Source organism: Microtus pennsylvanicus, chromosome 11 (assembly GCF_037038515.1).
Source record: "Microtus pennsylvanicus isolate mMicPen1 chromosome 11, mMicPen1.hap1, whole genome shotgun sequence".
In the NCBI taxonomy this organism is placed as follows: Eukaryota; Metazoa; Chordata; class Mammalia; order Rodentia; family Cricetidae; genus Microtus; species Microtus pennsylvanicus.
Window position 1 is genome coordinate 25,305,665 of NC_134589.1, and position 20,921 is coordinate 25,326,585.

The 20,921-nt window shown below is 51.6% G+C and overlaps 1 protein-coding gene across 2 annotated transcripts; it reads left to right on the forward strand.

The window, feature by feature from the left end:
• The first annotated feature begins 6,318 nt into the window (after nucleotides 1-6,318).
• On the forward strand, nucleotides 6,319-15,620 carry Cdk5rap3 (CDK5 regulatory subunit associated protein 3). 2 transcript variants are annotated; one of them, XM_075990937.1, is made up of 14 exons: nucleotides 6,324-6,471; nucleotides 6,659-6,704; nucleotides 8,902-9,033; nucleotides 9,266-9,366; nucleotides 9,984-10,032; nucleotides 10,629-10,807; nucleotides 10,987-11,123; nucleotides 11,338-11,482; nucleotides 12,020-12,121; nucleotides 12,475-12,553; nucleotides 13,264-13,352; nucleotides 14,494-14,699; nucleotides 15,001-15,172; nucleotides 15,288-15,620. In XM_075990937.1, exons 1-14 carry the CDS (start codon nucleotides 6,466-6,468, stop codon nucleotides 15,351-15,353), a joined length of 1,509 nt encoding a protein of 502 aa, XP_075847052.1. In that variant the 5' UTR covers nucleotides 6,324-6,465; the 3' UTR covers nucleotides 15,354-15,620. The 2 variants fall into 2 exon arrangements, with proteins under 2 accessions (XP_075847051.1, XP_075847052.1); XM_075990936.1 differs by lacking the exon at nucleotides 6,659-6,704 and having other exon boundaries at nucleotides 6,319-6,471.
• Nucleotides 15,621-20,921: the final 5,301 nt, after the last annotated feature.

Sequence of the window (20,921 nt, forward strand, 5' to 3'; positions counted from 1 at the left end):
CAAAAACTAGGTTAAAGTACGACACACCATTCACAGACAACAGTGTGTGTTTTCAGAAATGTGTGCTTGCTGGCTGAGGTTCACCAGTGAGAGAACCGAGGACCTCAGCATCCTTTTGGGGCACAGCCACAGATCCCCATTAGATAGCAAATTTAGCCTAGTCAGACATAGGCTTCCCACTGTCCTGAGCTCTGCCCAGGTGCCAGAAATTGTTTCCAGGGCTATTTTATAAGCTAGAGAGACGCGGGGAGCTGGAATATCCCTAGCATTGCCCTTCTGGGACACTGGAGCTTCTGAGGGCGTGCAGTGCCTGGCCCACTGTGGCCAACAGAGAAAGGCAGAAAAGACTGGATCCTGAGGTTGCTTAGCCTAGCCCTTGTCACAAGCACAGAGGACAAAGATCAATACCAGATGGGCCACATGGGGGGAGGGGGGGCAGCTGGGAAGCAGGGTCTGCAGAGTGAGTTCGAGGACAACCAGAACTACTCAGGGAAACCCTGTCTCAAAAACCAAAATAAAGGGCTGGAGAGATGGCTCAGAGGTTAAGAGCACTGACTGTTCTTACAGAGGTCCCGAGTTCAATTCCCAGCAACCACATGGTGGCTCACAGCCATCTATAATGAGATCTGGTGCCCTCTTCTGGCATGCAAGCATACAGGGAAGGAATGTTTTATACATAATAAATTAAAAAAAAAAACAAAATAAAATAAAAAAGAAAGAAATTCTGAAAGAGAAAAAAATTAGTAAAAAAGAAGAAAGAAAACCTCTCCCTCTGTCCATTCCTGTTTCTGTCTGCCTCCCCTTTCAGAAAATGACCTGAGAAAATGCTACCTGCTTCTGACGAGTACAATTGGTGTCACAGCCACAACCTGATTCTCAGTATGATGGAAGTGAAGACTCATCTTTGTGTCTTCGGTATTTGATCTCCCAGGGGTCCTGTATTGAAGCCTGTCCCCAGAGCTCTCATCTTGAACCCCAGAATGCGAGTCTGTTTGGAAACAGGGTTTGCAGGTGTCTTTAGTTAAGATGAAGTCACAGCATATTAGAGAGGCCCTAAATCCAAGGCCTGGGCTCCTTGTGGGGAAATGAGACCCAGAGGGACACAGAAAGTCTGCCACGTGTGACAAGGAAGACAGAGCCTGAATTGACAGTTCTTCAAGGCCAGGAGCAAGGCCCTCTGGCCACTGCCAGAAAGAGGGGAGGCTCTGACAGATTGTTACCCAAGAACCTGCCTGGATTTCAGGGTTCAGATTTACGGTAATCTGCCATGGTACCTCTAAAAAAACTATACTCTCAGTTATTGTCAGGTTGGATAACTCACTCGAGTACTTATTGGCCATTTGGTTTGGGCTTTGTTTTCATGGAAGGGATTCTTTTTTTCCTTTTTCTTTTCTTTCTTTCTTTCTTTCTTTCTTTCTTTCTTTTCTTTTCTTTTTCTTTTTTCTTTTTCTTTTCTTTTTTTTTTTTTGGTTTTTTAACAGCCCTAGCTGTCCTGCTGGAACTCACTCTGTAGACCAGGCTGGCCTCAAACTCACAGAGGTCCACCTGCCTCTGTCTTCCGAGTGCTGGGATTAAAGGTGTGCACCACCACCACCCGTCAAGGAAGTGATCTCTTTTGGATGTGGAAAATCCTCACTGTGTCTGGGGGGTGGAGGGGAAATTCATTTAGAGACTGTTAGATCTTTTGGACCATCTACAGCCTTCCAGGGACTCACTGCCCTCTAGGTGGGATCACTTGCCTATAGGATTCAATTTCAGCCCAACCACTGGCCTGGCAGTTCCTCCTCAGGATCCATCTTTGCCAACTTCTTCGACCTCATTTCTCTCCACTCTGCTTATGAACAATCATGCCCTCTGGGTGAGAGTTCGGTTGTCTACTCCCCTTGTGCTCTGAGAATGCACCCCACTTGGTTTGTATGGGGTTGTTTAAGCACTTTTGATGGATGGACACGGCCCTGGTCTCCAGACAGGTTTCATGGGATGCAGGGTGTGGCAGACCCATCACACCGTACGCCATATTTTTTCTAACACCAGAACTGTGTCTTTGAGTCAAGGGCCCCAGTACCATCTTCGGCAGACATGGGACTGCATGGGAATGGAGGCTGACAGGGGATGCCCCAGTCATGGAGTTAGTTTTCTTTCTCTTGGTAGATTAGAGTCATTCCCCTGCCGCAGCAAAGGTGCAGAAGTAAACACAGTGTTTTACCTGAGAGATGATACACAGGGCCAAGTTCATGAGGCCACCCAGGGCTAAAAAGTGAAGGGATGGAGGGCATGGCCAACCAAGACAAGGGTGTAATCAGTAGCTCTGAGCACAACACAGATGACAGGGGCTGTGTGGCCTATGGACCTTCGTGGACCTGTGCTTAACCTGGGAAGCTGACAGCCAAGTTTCTTTCCAATTTCCCCTGTGCTGACCCCCAACAGCCTCAGCAGGGAGTTGGCTCCGTACCCTGACCTGTGAAGGGAGGGGAAATGGAGCTGGCGACCTTGAAGTCCTTTCCCCTAGAACATGAATCACAACCACCACCACCACCATTAAACACCTCCCTGTAAACAGCACGTTGTCCATCCTTCCTTTTTGTATAACTCTCACTGTCACTGTGTGGCAGGTATCCTGCCGGGTGCTGGGTGATAGAGATGAACGAGTCTGTAATCTTCTGCAGGGTGCTCACAAATCATCTGAGGGGTAAACTGGAAACAAAATGGCAGCACAGAGACACGCCCAACTAGTACCAGTAAGACGTCCAGTCAGGGTTTCCAAGGAGATTCTCATTCTCTCTCTCTCTTTTTCTTTCTCTCTCCTCTTTCTCTCCCACTCATCCACACCCCAATGTCCAAACAATAAAGTAATATACATAGGATCATATAAAGGTCATCTGGGTGTCAAAGGCAAGGCCTCATTTTATGGGATTTCAAGATAGGCCATGGGCACTGGTCCAAAACTTGGTGTGGTAAGAAAGGACTTTGTAAGGGAGAAGGGACTTCAGGAGCGAGAGCACTGAGTCCGACACAGCAACTAGGGAGTGGACATCTGTCTGCAGACCAGTGAAGGATAGATAGAGGGTGGTGGTGACAGAGCCGGGGGGGGGGGCAGGCAAGGGCACAGGCGTGTCACACAGAGAATAAGATTGAAACTGAGGAGCCTGACATGACCTGGGTTTGAATCCCGACCCCACCGGCACCAGCTGTATAAATGTTGATAAGTAATGATCTAATAACAGCACCCACACCATGAGTTGTTACAAGGGTCAAGTTAGGCACAGTTTGCAAGACACGTTGGCTCTCCACTGGCAGGTGGTTATCACTTCATAATCAGGCTGACAATAACGGAGGGCAAGGCAGCCTGCATGCGTGGCAGGTGTACTGTGGGGCTCTGCGCTTCCCCGTTGCGAAACGTTTATGTGTCATTCCCAGGGGTGACCGCACGGCTTCCGCCAAGCAGGGACTCAGAGATTCATGATCAGAAACCTCCCGTATCCTCTCCTTGCTGGGATCCAAACAACCAAAATCTCCCCCCTCCCCCAAGCTGGCAGAGTATTAACTCTGACTTGGATAACTTGGTCATAGTAAGTCTGCCAAAGGCCACAAGCGCCTTGTGATCTTGGCAAAGTGCAGAACGGCACCAACGTCCCACTGCCTGCCTGTGTTCTCTGGGCTGGCTGTCCCCAGGGTTAGTAACTAAGCAAAACTCTTCTTCAACACCCTGCGCTCCCCATGAGTCATTCTGGGAGTTGTGGGCGAGGGTGAAGGCCTGGTGGGCTCTGTTTCACGGACTCACCAGGGCTGGGTCTGCCAGACTGGCCTTGCCCTGCTGTGCCCTGCCTGTTGGTTCAAGGAGGAGAGATATACTTGGAGGGTGTGGCAGTGCCAGGTTTCTTGGGGGATGTCCCAGGGAGCTTGCAGCACACGATTAGGACTCGCTAAGTGTATATTTAGTCATAGGGGAGTCCTAGCGATGCCTGAGTCAGGAGTCTGAGATGGGAGCCAAGTTCCGGTGAGAACCCTGAAGAGGCCCTTAGTTCTCCCCCGTGGACCGCTTCCAGAGAAGCCTGCTGGTTTATTCTATAATAATAATGATTATATATATAATGTTTTATTTATGTATAGCTCACAAAATATGAGATTGCATATCTATACTATATTGCCAACCATAAAAAGTTATGAACATCTAAAAATATTTTACTGTTTTTATTTTAGGCGTATGAATGTTTGCCTGTGTGTATGTCTGTGTGTGTGTGTGTGTGTGTGTGTGTGTGTGTGTGTGTGTGTGTGTGATGCTCACGGAGGGCAGAAGAGGGTGTCAGGTACCCCTAGAACTGGCTACAGGTGGTGTGAGTGGCAGTGTGGCTACTGGGCATTGAACTCAGGTCCTCGGAAGAGCAGCCAGTGCTCTTAACTACTGAATCATCTCCCCAACCCCCTATTTTTTTTCTTTTTTCTTTTCCTTTCTCCCCTTTTTGAGACTGAATCTGCACATCCCAGTATGGGTTCAAACTTGCTATATAGTCCAGGATGACCTTGAACGTCTGAGCCTCCAGCCTCCACCTTCCAAGTGCTGGGGTTACAGATGTGTGCCACCATTTCTGGTGCTTTGTGGTGCTGGAGATGGAACCCAGGAGTTCCTGTGTCCTAGGCAACCACTCCACCAACTAAGCTCCACCCCTCGCCCCGAGTCCCACACCTTTAGTGTGTTTATTTATTTAAGCCTCTACACAAATACCCTGAGATAGGCTAAGTGTTATCTCTCCATTGAGAGAACTGTGGCTATTGGAGAAGTGTGGAAACTGTCCAACACCTCCCAGGGCCAGAATCTAGGTCTACCCACTACTGTACCAGACCAGGCAGTTCAGTCCAGAATCTATGAAGCCTTGGGTGTCGTGCTGTGTTGGGGTGGGTGAAGAAGGAAGATAGCACTTAGGAACGCCATACCCAGACCTGTGGTGTCCCTGGGACCGCCCTCTCACCCTCTCTCTCTTCACTTCTTGTCCAAATCTGAAGCATGTCTTTGCCTGAAGCTCAGTTTGTGGCCTTCCCAGCCTGTTGCGGACCCGAATGCCTTCTGCACACTTCCCACTTGATGGATTCCCATCAGTGCCAACTCCACGAGTTCAAAGCCCCTCTGCAACACTCGTGCAGCCTCCTGCATCATGGTGTCAGGGGGTGTCTTCTTGTTTTGTCTGTTTTCTCTGTGTAGCCCTGGCTGTCCTGGGACTAGCTCTGTAGACCAGGCTGGTCCTGAACTCACGGAGATTCGCCTGTCTCTGCTTCTCAAATGCTGGGATTAAAGGCGTGTGCCACCACCGCCCAGCTTGAGTGTCATTGTTGGTGTCTCTCTCCTCACCCATTCTGCCAATCTATTGCCAAGTTCTGCCCATTTTCTTCCTAAACATCTTTCAAGCTCTGCCCATTTCCTCCCACACCTCCTGCCCTAGGTCAGGCCCCAAGCTCTGTGTTTCAGCCTCCTTCTTAGTTAACCTGTCTCCAGTCTTATCTCCCATATTAACCCATCCTTATAGCCAATATGTGCACGTCCTTCCTTGTCCCAAACCTTTCAGGGGTGAAGTCCAAGTTCTTTATTTGATATGACCCCGTGACATGACCCTTACATTTTACAATCTCCTCTCAGATCGTTCCATGCCTTAAACCTTTTACTGCACAGAGGTGGGCCTAAGGTCAGCCACAGGTAGGAGGCCTGGAGTGTCTCTTGAAGTCTTTGGTAATCTTTAAACAAGGAATCCTGCATCTGTTGCCAGTCTGCCCTGCCTGTCTTTGCTCTGAACTTCTCTTGCAGTTTGTAGCCTGTAAAGTTTGTCTAGTCTCTTCCAAGGGGAACACCCTTTCCACATGTCTTCCTTCTGCAGCTTTTCTTCTAACACTCAATGCCCAGGTGTTGCTTCCTCTCCCTACCCTAATCTGCCAACAAGAATCGGGTGCTTAAAACACATGTCTATCAGATAAACGAACGGGGAGGACAAAGTGTGACAAGCGCAATGATCTTCTACAGGCGGTAAAGGGAGGAAAAGCGGGAAGAAAATAATTTCAACTACTTTCGAAAACGCCATCTAGACGGCGCTAGGACCCTGTCCGCGAACGTGTTCGTTCTCCAGCAGGGGGCTCTGCGCCCCGCAGGGAAGAAAGCCGCCTACGCCGGCTCTTGGGCGCCCCCTACCGCCATCGCGCAAGCGCTACAGCCCTTCCAGCCGCTCACGGGGCCCGAGCCCGCCTCTCGTCTCTCATTGGCTGTCCGCTATTCTCCCGCCCATCCGGTACTCAGCCATTCAGCACCTCCTGGTGGGCGGGGCTTTCAGAGGGGGCGGGGCGTGGGCTCGGATTGGCTCGGCGGAAGACGACGACGTGGCTGAAGGAGGCCGGTTTGTTTCTCAACTGAGGCTCACGCACCCCGGCTCACGATTGGTGCTAGGCCGGGCCGGGGTCTTGGCCGGAAGCGGAAGTGGAGAAAGGATGCAGGTGTGGGGACTCGTGCTGGAAAACCTGGGGTCCGCTCTGTGACCCTTGTCCTGTCTCCTCCATCCTTCCTACCCTCATCCGGGCGCTCTGGCCCTGCAGGGTGGCGGTTGGGCTCGCGAGACGAGCGCGCGCGAGGCACACCGCCTTCCCCCGTTCACGCCCCCCTCCCTGTCGCATTTCCCACCAGGACCATCAGCACGTGCCCATCGACATCCAGACCAGCAAGCTGCTCGGTAGGAGAGGCGCCCCCGCGCGGTCGCCTGTCGGGGGAGGCCTGATAATTGCCCACTGTCACCAGCAGCCAGGAGCTGGGAAAGCCCGGCTCGAGGTGCCTTACTCTGGCCCGGCCTGTTTGAGGGAACCATTTGCTTCCTTTGCATTTGCAAGTCTGTCCTGGCTCCTTGTTTCCTACTTTTAACATTGATAACGTAGTATCAAGTCCTATTCTGGCACACAGGACAAGTGGCTGGTGTTAAAGATGGCCAGTTACCAGATGGCCTGTCCATTTGGACTGCAGGCTCTTTGTTTCTGGCTTCATGGCTTTTTGCATTATTTAGGGATGGGGAAACCCCTCCCAACTCATTTAAAACGTTTCAATGCCCCTTTGAATTTATGGAGAAGAGGGACCTAAGATTCGGATACAGACCCTTTATGCCAGGCATGGTGGCTCATGCTGGTAACCATGACACTTGGGAAGGCTGAGGCAGGAGGATTGCTGGCAGCAGATACCAGGCTATCAGGAACATTTAGCAATAATAGCAGTTCCCCACCTAAAAGACAAAAAAGCCATTAGTCTCACCACTCAGGAGGCAAGACCAGCCTGTCTACATAGCAAACTCTAGCTCAGCCGGGATTACACGGAGAGACCCTAAAGACAAGAAGACCTTTTAGTGGCCAGGCCATCTCTGTGTCTTGTTTTGTTCCTCGTTCTGTCACTCTGGACATGTGCACAGCTCCCAACACTTTAAATGTGCCTCGGATTCCTCAGCCCAGTGTTAATCATGTCCCCAAGAGGGTGACACTGTAAAGCTCGAGATACTTGACCAGTTGACTGATTTTGTCAACGAGGCCACCTTTCTAAATTTACCACTATGAGGGGGGCACTCAGTCCTTTGATGGGCGCCAGTGAGGCTTCTGCTTAGCATCCTAAGTGCTGGGGTTACAGATAGGAGCCACCGTGTATTCATGGTGTGTGATGACCCTGTGTGCCCACCCTGGTGTGAGAGCTTGTCCTCCAGTCATGGAAGAACCGGCGGCACAGCGTTCCCTGAGCACTTGCCCCATACAAGGTGCCATTTATACTTGTCTTATTTTCTTTTTATTTTTAAGACAGGGTTTCTTTGTATAGCCCTGGCTGTCCTGGAACTTGCTCTGTAGCCCAGGCTGGCCTCGAACTCACAGAGATCCACCTGCCTCTGCCTCCCAAGTGCTGGGATTAAAGGCATGCGCCACCACTGTCCGGCAATAAAAAATATTTTAAAGGCTGGAGAGATGGCTCAGATTGAGTACTTTTCCAGAGGTCCTGAGTTCAGTTCCTAGCAACCACATGGTGGGTCATAGCCTTCTGTAATGAGGTCTGGTGCCCTCTCCTAGTCTGCAGCATACATGCAGACAGACCATTGTGTATATAACAAATACACAGTCTTTAAAAAGCTATATTTTAAATAAACTTGATAATTAGATCCCAGGACCATCTAACTGTAACACCTTAGTTCTCTTCTTAAGAAATGAGCATGGCTTTTAGGCTTCAAAGCCGGGTCAGTTACATTGGCAGTCATGTGGCAGAGTGGCACTTCAGTATTAAGAAGAGACCAGCAGCCTTAATCACAGCACTGGAGAGGCAGAGGCAGGCTTTCTGTGAGTTCAAGGGCAGTGTGATCTACATAGTGAGTTCCAGGATAGCTGGGGCTCTATAAAAACAAGCTCATCAACTCGCATCCTCCAGTCCTTGGGGCGCTGTAGGTGTGAGGGGCTTTGCAGTTTTCGTTCATCCGGCAGTTGGCATAGCCACCTTGTGTTTTCCATTGTTGCGGTTAATCCCAGCCCCGAGGAAGTGGAAGTTGAGCAACACCCTCTGTCAACAAGAAAGATATAATTACCCACAGAAGCAAAATATTATGGAGAATTTAGAATGGTCAAAAGTGGCACTTTCATGTCAGGACCAATTTAAAGGTTTTCTTTATCCCGGTGTTGAGGCATTGCTCTGTAAAACCCACACTGGGGATAAAGTCAGGGCGCCGGAGCTTGTTTAGCCCAAGCACCTCTCTGAGTCCATCTGCCTTTTCATCTTCCCATTTCTCTGTGGTTGGTACCTTAGCCAATGCTGCAACAGCTGCTGTTCAATATCGAGCGTGGGACGCTTGAACTAGTGGATTCCCGGTGGGGGTCGGGGGTGGGGCAGGCTGTGGCGACTGGCTGATTCTCACACAGATTGGCTAGTGGACAGACGACACTGCAACCTGAAATGGCAAAGTCTGGTGCTGACCATCCGGGAGAAGATCAACACAGCCATCCAGGACATGCCAGAGAGCCAAGAGATTGCCCAGCTGCTCTCTGGATCCTGTGAGTGATCTGCAGCCATGTTCCTGGAGCCCCTTCCTTTCAGGAGTCCTGTGTGTCTACCCAGCCATTCCCTTGTTGAGCTACCAGGGCTGACCCCAGAGAGAGAGGTTGTTTCCTGGCTTGTAGATGCTGGTTTCTTCCATGCTAAAATAAGTGGGTCAGCCACGTGCAGTAGCCAGAGGAAGAGAGGAAGGATAGTAGAAGTCTGAAAGTCCCCATTCTTGCTTTCTAGACATTCATTACTTCCATTGCCTACGAATAGTGGACCTTCTTAAAGGTACTGAGGCCTCCACCAAAAATATCTTTGGCCGGTACTCTTCACAGCGGATGAAGGTAAGCGTGGTTGAGGACTGGTAACGCACGGTTCCGGACATCCAGTCCACAGCCCCTCTAGGCTCACGAAATGCCTAGGCAAGTCAAAATGCCTACATAGTATATTTCCTGATCTATCTTTGTCCCTGTAATTTATACCAAAGTAGGCCAGGTGGTGGTGGTGCACACCTTTAATCCCAGCACTCAGGAGGCAGAGGCAGGCGAATCCCTGTGAGTTTGAGGCCAGCCTGGTCTACAAGAGCTAGTTCCAGGACAGCTAGGACTGTTACACAGGAAAACCCTGTCTCAAAAAAACAAAAACCAAACAAAATTGTATACAAAAGTAGACCTGTGCCTTGGGCTTACATGTCCTCACCTTTAGCCTTTCAGAATCACTGTTAGGAATCATAGTCCCAGAATCTCATGGGTGGTCCTGTCCCCTGGGCTTACATGACTCTTGGGAATCACTGTTAGGCTCACAGTCCCAGAATCACGTGGGTGGTCCAGCCAGCATTAAAGCTGGAGGAAGGTGAGGAGTTTGTGCTTGGTACAAAGCCTGGGGCAGCCTCCTCCGCAGGGATTGGCTGTGAGGAGCTGCTGAGTGCTCCTCTGACTCATCCCCTCTCTGCTGTTCTCAGGATTGGCAGGAGATCATAGGCCTGTATGAAAAGGACAACACCTACTTAGGTAAAGTGGCCCTAGCATCCGCAGGGAAGCCCACTCCTGGGATCCTGAAATACCGAGCTTACGGGGCACCTAGAAGGAAATGGAGCGCAGTACAGGTGCTGCCTGTTGTAGTTGTGAGGAGCAGCTCCTCAAGTGTTGGGGTATGATCAGGGTATGATCAGCCGAGCAGGTGTCCAGCCTGTCTGTCTTCCTTGGGGAGGTAGCATGTACTGCCCCACTCTCTCTGCACTCCTTCCACAGTAGGCAGAAGAGCTGCGGGTCGCCCTGGAGGCCATGTTGGGAGCCTGAGAGAACAGCTAATGGCTGGTAGTAGTTTGGACTGTGACTCTGAGTAGTAAATAATGGTGATAAGTGATTTATACCAAGCACCCAAGTGCAAAGGGTTCTGGTTGGTGTTTTATATGGATCTGCATGGTAAACACTGCAGTCCCTGTTTGGGAGCTGAGGATGGAAGAGGAGAGGGTATGTAACTTGTCTCAGGTCCCAGAGCTAGGCATGGAGAGGTAGAGAAGCCAGCCCCCTCTTCTCCACCACGCTGTGATGTCTGTACCTCAGGGCAAGGGTGTCCTACAGTAAACTTCCTGGGTCCTCCTCAGTGGAACTTTCTAGCCTCCTGGTTCGGAATGTCAATTATGAGATCCCCTCGCTGAAGAAGCAGATTGCCAAGTGCCAGCAGCTGCAGCAGGAATACAGCCGCAAGGAGGAAGAGGGCCAGGCCGGGGCTGCTGAGATGCGTGAGCAGTTCTACCACTCGTGCAAGCAGTACGGCATCACGGTGAGTGGGTGCGCCATCACCGTGGGAGAGTCTCTGGGCCCGGCAGCTCCTGGGCAGCTGGACTGTGCCCGACCCGGGTCACTGGCTCACCTTCCTGCAGTCTTTTAATGTTTTCTTTGACCTGCTGATTCCCACTTCCCACTTTGTGTGACCTAACCCTTTCCCTCTCTCTACGCTAGGGCGACAATGTCCGGAGAGAGCTCCTGGCCCTGGTGAAGGACCTGCCGAGTCAGCTGGCTGAGATAGGAGCAGGAGCTCAGGCCCTGGGGGAGGCCATCGACCTGTACCAGGCCTGTGTGGAGTTTGTGTGTGACAGGTAAGGAGGACTTCCAGTGCCTGAGCTGGGGTTGCTTTCCCTGGTCCCTCTTCTCTTCTCCATTCAGATTGTTCCCACATAACATGTCAGCTGTGTCCCACACCCTTGGAGCGGTGCAGAATGTGCCCCTTGGACCATGTGGTGCAGGATGGAGCCTGTGCTCACTTCCCAAGTGCTCGAGGGAGGAGGGCTCAGTTAACATGTTCTGTTGAAGCCCCACAGAGCAGGTGTTGCCCATGCTGCGCTACGTGAAGAAGCACGGGAACTCAACAGTGTATGAATGGAGGACGGGGACAGAGCCCTCTGTGGTGGAGCGGCCACAACTGGAGGAACCTCCAGAGCAGGTGCAAGAAGATGAGGTAAGACAGGCCCTGGGAGGCGCTGAGTGGGGACTCCTCATCCACACACAGCCCTGACCATAATTCCCACAGTGAACCATGAGGGAAGCCATGTGGTGTGACTTAGGTAGGAGGACCCAAAAGGCCCTTTATTTTCCTGGCTTTCTTGAGACCAGAAAACAGACAAGTTCTAAAAGCCTCAGCACACTGGCTCAAGTTGACCTGGGGAGTCCTTCAGTGAAACAGCCCTTTCTTTTTTGTTTTGTTTTTGTTTTCGAGACAGGTTTCATCCGTAGTTTTGGAGCCTGTCCTGGAACTAGCTCTTATAGACCAGGCTGTCCTCAAACTCACAGAGATCTGCCTGCCTCTGCCTCCCGAGTGCTGGGATTAAAGGCGTGTGCTACCACCACCCGGCTCGAAACAGCCCTTTCTTGTGGGAGCTTGGAGGCTTTGCGGTCGGCTGTGTGACTTTCCACGTGGCTCCGAGTCCCATGGAAAGGGAAATTGCTCTCCCTTCCTTCACCTCCTGTTTGCACTGACATCATTTTTGCTTTTTAGATCGACTGGGGTGACTTTGGAGTGGAGGCTGTTTCTGACTCCGGCATCTCTGCTGAGACCCCTGGAATTGACTGGGGCATCTCCCTGGAATCGGAGTCAAAGGTTAGGTCTGTCTCTGAGTGCTCCTGCGTTGGCCATGGAAAAGATCTGTGTATGTGGTTCACGGGTCTAAGGCCAGGTGCTTCCTGAGCGGGGCAGAGCTACGAAAGTGGGGTGTCAGTTTAGAACTCTTTTCTCCTGGGGTTTGGGGTGTACAACTGCAAACAGACAATAACCTCACCACACAGGAAGGAGGGCAGCATCATCAAAGTCCAAATCACCACACTTGCCCCTGCACAGCACAGTGGCCCTTGCTCCACTGAGGGTCCAGTCACTGCACTTCCCAGGGGCTTTGTTGTGGCTCCCTGGGCTAGGGAACCAGTTCCAACATTGCTGAGTGTTTGCTGTCCATCCAGGATGCTGGGGGTGACGGGATAGACTGGGGCGATGACACCACTACTTCAGAGATCACCGTGCTGGAGACAGGAACGGAGGGTGAGTGCCCTGGCCCTGCTGTCCTGAAGAGTGCAGAAGCAGGAGTTCAGGGTCATCCTTGAGCACTGAGTTTGGACAGCCTGAGCTATGTGAGATCCTGTCCCTAAAAATAAAATCATTCTTGATGAAGATATGAATGGAAGAGGGTACAGAGGGGTGGTAAGGAAAGTCTAGAAACTAAGCTCCTTTCTCTGGTTTGGATTTGTTCTGTCTTGTGTTTGGTTTTTTTGAGACAGATATCACTGTGTAGCACTGGCTTATCTGCAACTCTCTGTAGACCAAGCTGGCCTCAAACTCAAAGAGATCTGCCTGCTTCTGCCTTCCCAGTGCTAAGATTAAAGACGTGCGCCCCCATGTCCCTCCCACCAACTCTGATCTATTTTAGATACTAAATGTAGGCTAGTCATTTTGGTAAACTATTTAGGAGTTGTTGGGCTCCAGGTCTGACATGACCCCCCACCTCTCCCAAGTCTGCAGAGATGCTGTAGCAGCCACTTGTGTCACTAGAGGGCAGTGCAGGACGACACTTTACCTCCTCTTGCCAGCTCTAGGTCTGCGTGGGATTTGCAGAGACCCATGAAAAAGGATAGCTTTCCCCCTTGGATGAGGCCGAGAAGGGGCTTTAGTAAAGTGAGTCTGTGTCCATAGTGACATAGTCTTCCTTCGCTAGTCCTCAGATCCATCCTCACGTCTCTGCCTCTCTCTCACAGCTCCAGAGGGCGTTGCTAGGGGCTCAGACGCTCTGACTCTTCTTGAATACCCTGAGACCCGGAACCAGTTCATTGATGAGCTGATGGAGGTACTGTCTTAGGGAAGGCGGCGGGAGTGACCAGGTTCTGACACAGATGACATCGCTTCTAATCCCTTCCTGCTATGTGAAGGGCAGTGACTAATTTCAGCACCCTAGAGCAGAGCCTTACAAGTTAGGATCCCACCATCACCACCACCACCCTTGTATTTACGATTCATCTCCAAAGTACCTGCACATCTTAGGCAATAGCAGTGGAGCAGTGACATTCAGAGGTCCAGCAGGAAGAGCATGGATAAGGAGTGAGATGAGTGCCCTACATCAGATGGTCCTGGGTGCCACAGATCATCGGGAGGCAAGGGGGCTGGAATGTAGCTCAGTTGGCAGTGTCTGCCTAGCGTTTAGGAAGCTCTGGGCTCAGTTCTCAGCATCACACACACCGTGTGTAGTAGTTACTCTTGCAGTCCAGCTGCAGTTCAGCACTTAGGAGGTCAAGACAGGAGGGTTGGAACTCCAGGGTCATCCTTAGCTACATGGCAGGCCTCCTGGAAATTCTGTGCCTGTCTGTTTTTTTCCCTTCTTCTCCTTTTAACCACAAGGGGACAAGGGGACAAAAGATGCCCAGTTTTCATAACACAGTGAGATAGGTTTTTCTCTTTGAAATTTGTATTTATGTACTTGTGTGCACACAGGCGCAGCACAGGTAGAGGTCCGTGGACACCTGGATTTCATCCTTGTGGCAATCTCACCTTTCACCTGAGGACAAACCCAGGTTATCAGGCTTGGTGTCAGGCTATCTACCCAGCCCGAGATTAACTTACTCATAAAGACTACATGTTAGAGATATGGCTGCTGCTCTTATTCTTTCTAGACTTTTCCTGATCCAGAGTTTCTCAAGCATGATTCCCACTCCACTCCTCTTACTCCTCTCTTGCAGAGAAAATTGATACCTGCCCTGGGAGTTTCAGTTGTGTGACCTAAGGCTGGGAAGAAGGATGGAGAGCTAGGGCTAAGCAGACACAGGTTGCTGTGGGGCTGGAGCAACAGTAAGGGCTGCTATAGATGTGGGTTCCCAGCAATGCTGGTCTGCAGAGGAGACAGCCTGTCTCCTCCAGAGTCTGGCTCTTCCTGTTGGAGGGCTCAGCTTCTGAATCCTTCTCTTGCTTCGAACCAATTCCTTTTCCCTCCTCAGCTCGAGATCTTCTTGTCCCAGAGAGCAGTGGAGATGAGTGAGGAGGCCGACATCCTGTCGGTGAGCCAGTTTCAGCTGGCTCCTGCCATCCTTCAGGGCCAGACCAAAGAGAAGATGCTCAGCCTGGTCTCCACACTGCAGGATCTGATTGGCCGGCTCACTAGTCTCCGAATGCAGCATTTGTTTATGATTCTGGCCTCGCCAAGGTTGGCTTTCCTGCTTCTGTGTTTCTCCATGTTGAACGGAGCTCTGCCCTTGTCCTCTTCCTTGTCTCTCCCTTCCTGCGTACTTGGTTTTCTTCTGGGAATAGGGCGTCTCTTTGGGACAGGATAGGGTTGATTAATGTCTACAGACAGAATCTGCTTCCCAGGTAGGTGGGACTCTGGGCTGGTTTGTATTCCTTACCAGAGAAAGGATAGAAGGATGTGAGGGGAGAAGAGGCCAGCTCAGGGATTGGTTTTCCAAGCCTCACCCGGGCCAGGCAGCCTCACAGGGTGCCCTGCGCAGGTATGTGGACCGAGTGACGGAGTTCCTTCAGCAGAAGCTGAAGCAGTCACAGCTGTTGGCTTTGAAGAAAGAGCTGATGGTAGAGAAGCAGCAGGAGGCGCTTCAGGAGCAGGCCGCTCTGGAACCCAAGCTGGACCTGCTCCTGGAGAAGAGCAGAGAGCTGCAGAAGCTGGTGAGAGACACGCCAGAAGCCTGCCCCGCCCCGGGGGAGGACACCCCAGCTTTCACAACCTGAGGCCCTGCACCTGCCTGTCTGCTCCCTGCCTACTCTGCTCTCTGTCTCTCAGATTGAAGCTGACATCTCCAAGAGGTACGGTGGCCGTCCTGTGAACCTGATGGGCACCTCTCTGTGATGCGCTCCCTCCGTATCTTCTGCTTCCCAGCCTCCAGGTGGAGGTGGGACAGCCCAGGCTGGTGTTACTGGGCCTCGTCAGCAAGAAGTCAGGCGGACCCGGGGACAGCCATAAGCAGAAAGTGTCACCATTCAGGTGACACTGGCGTTCACTAAGCTCTCTGCCAGAAGTTGTCTTGAGTGGTTCTGTGACCTGTGAATCTGTAGCCTGTCAGCCACAACTCCTTTTAGTTCTCAAGTAAGCCTTAATAAAAAGGAAGAAACTTGACTGCTGGCGGTCACTTACACCTCTCCCTGGGCCTGCTCGTAGTTGAAGCTGGGCACAGGTTTTCCTGGATTCTTGATCCAGAAGGTCTTCAGCGACTGTAGAGCCCCAGATTAGAGACTTTTCTTTGCTTCTGTGGTAGCAGAATCCATAAGTATTTACAAATGGTTCAGCAAGGGGCTTTGGGGAGGCCAGTGCAACCTTGCCCCATCTGCTAGTCAGGCTCATGCTGCCCGCATCCCAGCCGGCAGCCCAGGGAGAGCAGACAGTCAGCCCTATTGGAACCAGCAAAGTTGTATTTTCCTCTTAATCACAGCTTCCCTTCTAGGCAGAGGGGAGATGTGGTTTGGGGAGGCAGGGTCTGATAAACAAGGTGGAGACAGGAGTTGTCACCTTCCCTAGCTGCCTGTCCACTTCCTGCCCATAACTGCCTGCTCTGGGATTGGGTAGAACCCACCCCAAGACAGCACCCTTCTTCCAAGCCACCTACCCATCCCTGTTTCCCAGGAAGGATAGGGGCTGGGGGTGGCCAGCAATTCGATTTTAATTTCATAGCAGAGCAGTTGATTCATGGCTCTTTGTCGCTGGCGTTGACTCCCGTAATGACTTTCCATCAAAATGAAAAGTGGAGTGACACCGCTCATTATTCCTGCTGCTTGTTATCTCAGTTCTGGGGAGGGCTGCCCCTCCCTGCTGCCTTTCAGCCGTCCAGGACAGTGAGTGATGGCCCCTATTAATCACCGACCCCGCGGACTCCGGCGGACACACGCTATCCAGAGGAGAGAGAGATAAGGCCGCATGAACTGCTCGGAGACGCTCCTATCGATTACTGTCAACCCGCCACTTCCCCCAATCTTTGCCTGGTCACCTCCTTTTGGAGGAATCAAGCTGAAGTAAGAAGCCTAGGAATTGAGAGAGGGAAGATTCTGGTGTCAGAAAACTGTCCTAAGAATGGAAGGACCTAGAGAAATGTGAGTGGACAGCGTTCTGCCTGCAGTTACCCCAGAGGCCCAAGTCCTGGAGCCTGTCTGGAAATCTGAGCACATGTCTGCCACCTCCCAGCCCAACTGGTCTTCTGCTCCAAGGGTTGTCTGGCTAGCCTTGTGCAACAGCCATCAGCTCACTGAGGCATGCTACCCCTGCCCAGTCTTATGTCCCTGCCTAGTCACCAGCTGTTACAGACTCCACTGTTTACAAGGCCTGGGCTGTGGGAAGACGCTCAGAGGAGCATGTGACTATGCCAGGCTGGATTTGGCCTTAGAGGCTCCTGTTCCTGCCAGACATGAGCACCTGACCTCCCACCAGCAGGGAAACAGTATTTTCTGAGGCTCCAGTTCCCCAGGAAGGAAAGCAGTTTATGTCAGAGGGCCGGCATTTTAACAGATGGGAACACGGTGTGGTGAGCAGAGGGGTTTGGACACCGTCCTCCCTTAGGGATTAGGCCTGTTTTCTGCCTGGTGAAGTGTAGGCTCTAGGCTGAGGAGGACTGGCAGTACAGGCATAGATTGCCTTTGGCTCCACTACCTTCTGGGCTACCCTGCCCCTCCCAGCCAGGCCAAAGACACCGAACCCACCTGGCGGGCTACAGGAGCCAACTTCTGAACCCCTTAAACTTGGTTCTGTGATGTTCAGGCCCATGAATGGCACAGGGCTGTTCTAAGGGTTATTGAATTGAGCTGTACAGTGCTCTTGGGACTTGCCTGACACCATGAGCTCCTAGCTTTACATGGTGGCCACTGCAGAGGACTTTTCTTGGCCTGACCTGTCTTCTTGGAAGAGAGAAGCAAGGGCTCCTTGCAGACTTAAAGACCAAGTTCCCAGCAGTCATCTGTCAGAGTTGTAGAAGACATTTAGGGAAAGAGGGAGGCCACGGGTCAAGCTACATCCTCAGCAGTCTTAGTTCCGTGTGGATTTATTGCCAAGGGCGTAGCATCGTTTGATGTTGACTTCTCCCTTTGTTTCTCTGCTTAACGCCATCTCCCTGATTCACGTAAGAAAGTAGGGCCTCCCTTTTCCAGAATGCTTTGCGCCTCTGCCTGCTGGCTGGCTGTGAGCATGGGCTAAGCGGAATGCTGAGGCTTGTCCATCAGCTCTGTGAGCCCAGGGCAGTGCTCCCCCACCCCCATTCCCGCCGAGGGCTCGTCAGGGCCATGTGGACTCCTGGTCAAGTAGAACCCATCTGTTCCTTTGCCAGTACAGGGCAGGGATGATCACCTGCTCCACAGCAGGGCCTAGAGCCAAGGACAAAGGAAAAGCACACCCAGCCTGGGACTGTGGCCCTGCCCACTCGCGTGCTCTCAGCCAGCATCCCCAGACGTGCTGACAGAAACGCGTGTGCCGTGACTCTCTGCCTTTTCATACACTTCTCCCTGTTACTAATGAGCGTCTCATCTTCTGACCACCATTTGTGATTCTCTCCTCTCTCCAGTACAAGCACATGTAATCCTGGAATAATGGGAAGACTGGGAGACAGCTGCACAATTCAGCTGTTACTTGTGTGCAGAAGACCCTGGGTCCTAGCTAAGCACTAAAAATAGCATGAAATTGGGCAGGGAGGCACATGCCAGCAACACTTAGGTGGCGCTTGGAAGGCAGAGGCAGAAGGACCAGAAGTCCAAGGTGACCGTTGGCATCCTTGCTATAGAGGAAGTCTGAGACCAGTCTGGACTATGCAAGACCCTGTCTCAGTAAACAAAGCTGTAATAATTAACAACAAAATGCAGTGTGGCTGTAGACTCCGGGCTCCTGCCTTTGCTGCTTGTGTGACCTGAGACCAGTTTCTCGGCCCATGTGTGCCCCATTTCCTCCTGTCAAACAAGGGAAAAGCACTGCTGACCTTAGGGTGTGGTGAATGTGTACACCACTGAGAACAGACCCAGTACAGTAAAACCCTATGTCAGCTGTCAGTGTGTGCCAGTGGCATAGGGTATGAAGATCCTAGACTAAAGTCGGCAACTTGTATCTGGTCGTGGTCCCACCCTAAATCCATTATCCCCACCCAGACCCCATCTCTAGTATTCCCTGTCTCCTCCCAGTCTGTTGGCTTTTCCTTTCAGACCTGCCTTTTCTGTTCTTACGGCCTTTTTGGTCCCTGTTGCCCTATTCAGACTCCTGCCTCAACTTTCCCACAGTCTAGAATTATAGGTGTATGACCTCATACTTTGAACTTAAAGTCCGTTCATTTTAACTAGGCTGGAAAGATTGTGAGTTCGCAGACGACCCAGACTGCATAAGGAGACCTTGTCTCCAAGAGTTTGGAGTGCGGTAGTACTGCCATTAGTCCCAGCATTGCAGTGGCAGAGACAGGCAGATCTCTATGAGTCTCAAGCCAGCCAGGCTCACATAGGGAGACCTTGTCGAAAAGAAAAAAGGGCTGATTGTGGGTCAGGGCTCAGTGATGGAGTTCCACCCCCAGCACTAGGAGAAACAAAATGGCCTCACCGGCCAGCTTAGACTATATAATAAAATCCTGTCTCAACATCTCCCCCAACCCTCAACACATACACAACCACCAAAGCAAAGAAATACAAGCTAGACTCAATTCTCATCACCTGTAGGGAAGGGGACATGGCCTCTGAGAACCTTCAAGGCCTGACTCCACATCTTTCCCTATTTGATGAGAGCAAAGGGCTATTGCTTTATTCTGGCAATACCTTTGCAACATAGGCCCATTTCGGCTAGCAAGGCTGTCACCCACACATTGGGCTTTGGCTGGCTGCAGTGCCCTCTGAGGAGCCAGGCCCCAAACTGTCTTCATGTTGCCATCCCGCCTGGCAGAGCCCAGCGCAGCAGGGGGGAGTGTCGAGGCTGCAGCAGGCCTGTGGCGCCCAGGAGTACCAGCTGACCCAGATCCTGCCTGTGTCCTCCAGATGCCCTTCCTCTCTGGTGACAGGGTCGAGCCTCTGAATAGGCCAGCCCTGAGTAAACTCTGCCTGAGCCACCCTGCCACCCTCCTCTCCTTCCCCAGGCTCCAAAGAAAACCAGTTGGAATATTTAAACTTCTCCTGTGTGTCTAATAAAAAGTTCTGCACTATTTAACTCCCCAGCTATCCATTACTGTCTGGTGCTGCCCTCTCCTCCCAGTGTCCCCCTCCCTTCCTCTCTCCCAAACCGTGGCGCTCAGCAAAGCCATTTGTCAAACTGATCCCGCCGCCGGCTGCGCTTGGCTGTGTCTGAAAGGACAAGCCGCCCCGCAGGGGAAGGTGGGAATGAATAAAGGGGCTATGCAAATTGCTGCTTAATCTGCAGAGAAACACCCAGGCTTTGGGGAGACGCTCATTACTTCTTTTAACTGTGATTAACGGGCAAATTAAACCCAGGCCCTTAACTCTCTCCTGGCAGAGGACTTGAACGCAGAGCCCCCACGCCGGTGCCAGTGGCTTGGGTCTCTTCTTTCGTTGCTTGTGGCTGTGGTGAGGAGCATGAGCTTGGCCGTGCACTCAGAGGCAGCGTGAGGAGAACAGACCCCTGCCAGCTCACCTTAACTCACCAGAAGGGAGAAGTTCGCTGTTCTTTGAAGTTTGCTTTAAATACTCAAGAACAGGGCCGTTGGCCGACGCGTTTGCTGGCATCCTTTCCCTCTACCAAAAATTACCAAAGAAAGGTTAAGAGAATTCCTAACCCTGACCTTCAAGAGCATGTTGGGAGTGGGGTGACAGTGGCTTTAGCCCCATGTCTGAGTTAGTTGCTAACCTGACCAACCCCAAACCTGGTTCTGGAAAGAGGCATAGAGTTAGTACAGAACTCTGAAACTCTCCTAGAGGCACGTGAGGATGAGACCAAGGGGGGTGGGGGTGGGGCAGAGGATTTGAGTTTGTCTCTAGCAGAGGCCCTGGGAAGGCCTTGCTTCAGGGGTACACATGGCCAAATGCAGACACTGAAGGGACTGAAGACCCCAAATATCTGTTGTTTATTCTGTAGTGGACTTCTGTTTTGATGTAAGCTGTATATAATGTAACGTGTCATTTAGCTCTTCGTGGACATTCAGGTCAAAGGCATCTGCACTACCACGTGGCTGTTACCACGATCCACTCTGCCTTCTCATGTGGTCCAGCTGTCCTGCCCAGCCCATAATCCGCTCTCACAACTGCTGTGCCAAAGGCTGGGGCGACAGCTCAGCACTGTGTAGAGTACTTCCAGACAGACCAGAGGCCCTGGAGCCAACCCCAGCACCGAGTCAAGACTGTCTATAGAAGAGTGATCTGTTTGAAATCCAAAAAATCAAAAATTCCAAGTGAACTTGGGGTGTGGCGGGGGGGTGGTTGAAAGAGAAGCCTGTCGATTGTTTGGGGAGGAAATCCTGTA

What these genes read in the sequence shown, in the direction of transcription:
- Cdk5rap3 (XM_075990937.1), top strand. An exon ending in TCATTGATGAGCTGATGGAG is followed by an intron (nt 13,353 to 14,493) that starts GTACTGTCTTAG and finishes TTCCCTCCTCAG; the next exon opens with CTCGAGATCTTCTTGTCCCA. An exon ending in GCAGAGAGCTGCAGAAGCTG is followed by an intron (nt 15,173 to 15,287) that starts GTGAGAGACACG and finishes TCTGTCTCTCAG; the next exon opens with ATTGAAGCTGACATCTCCAA.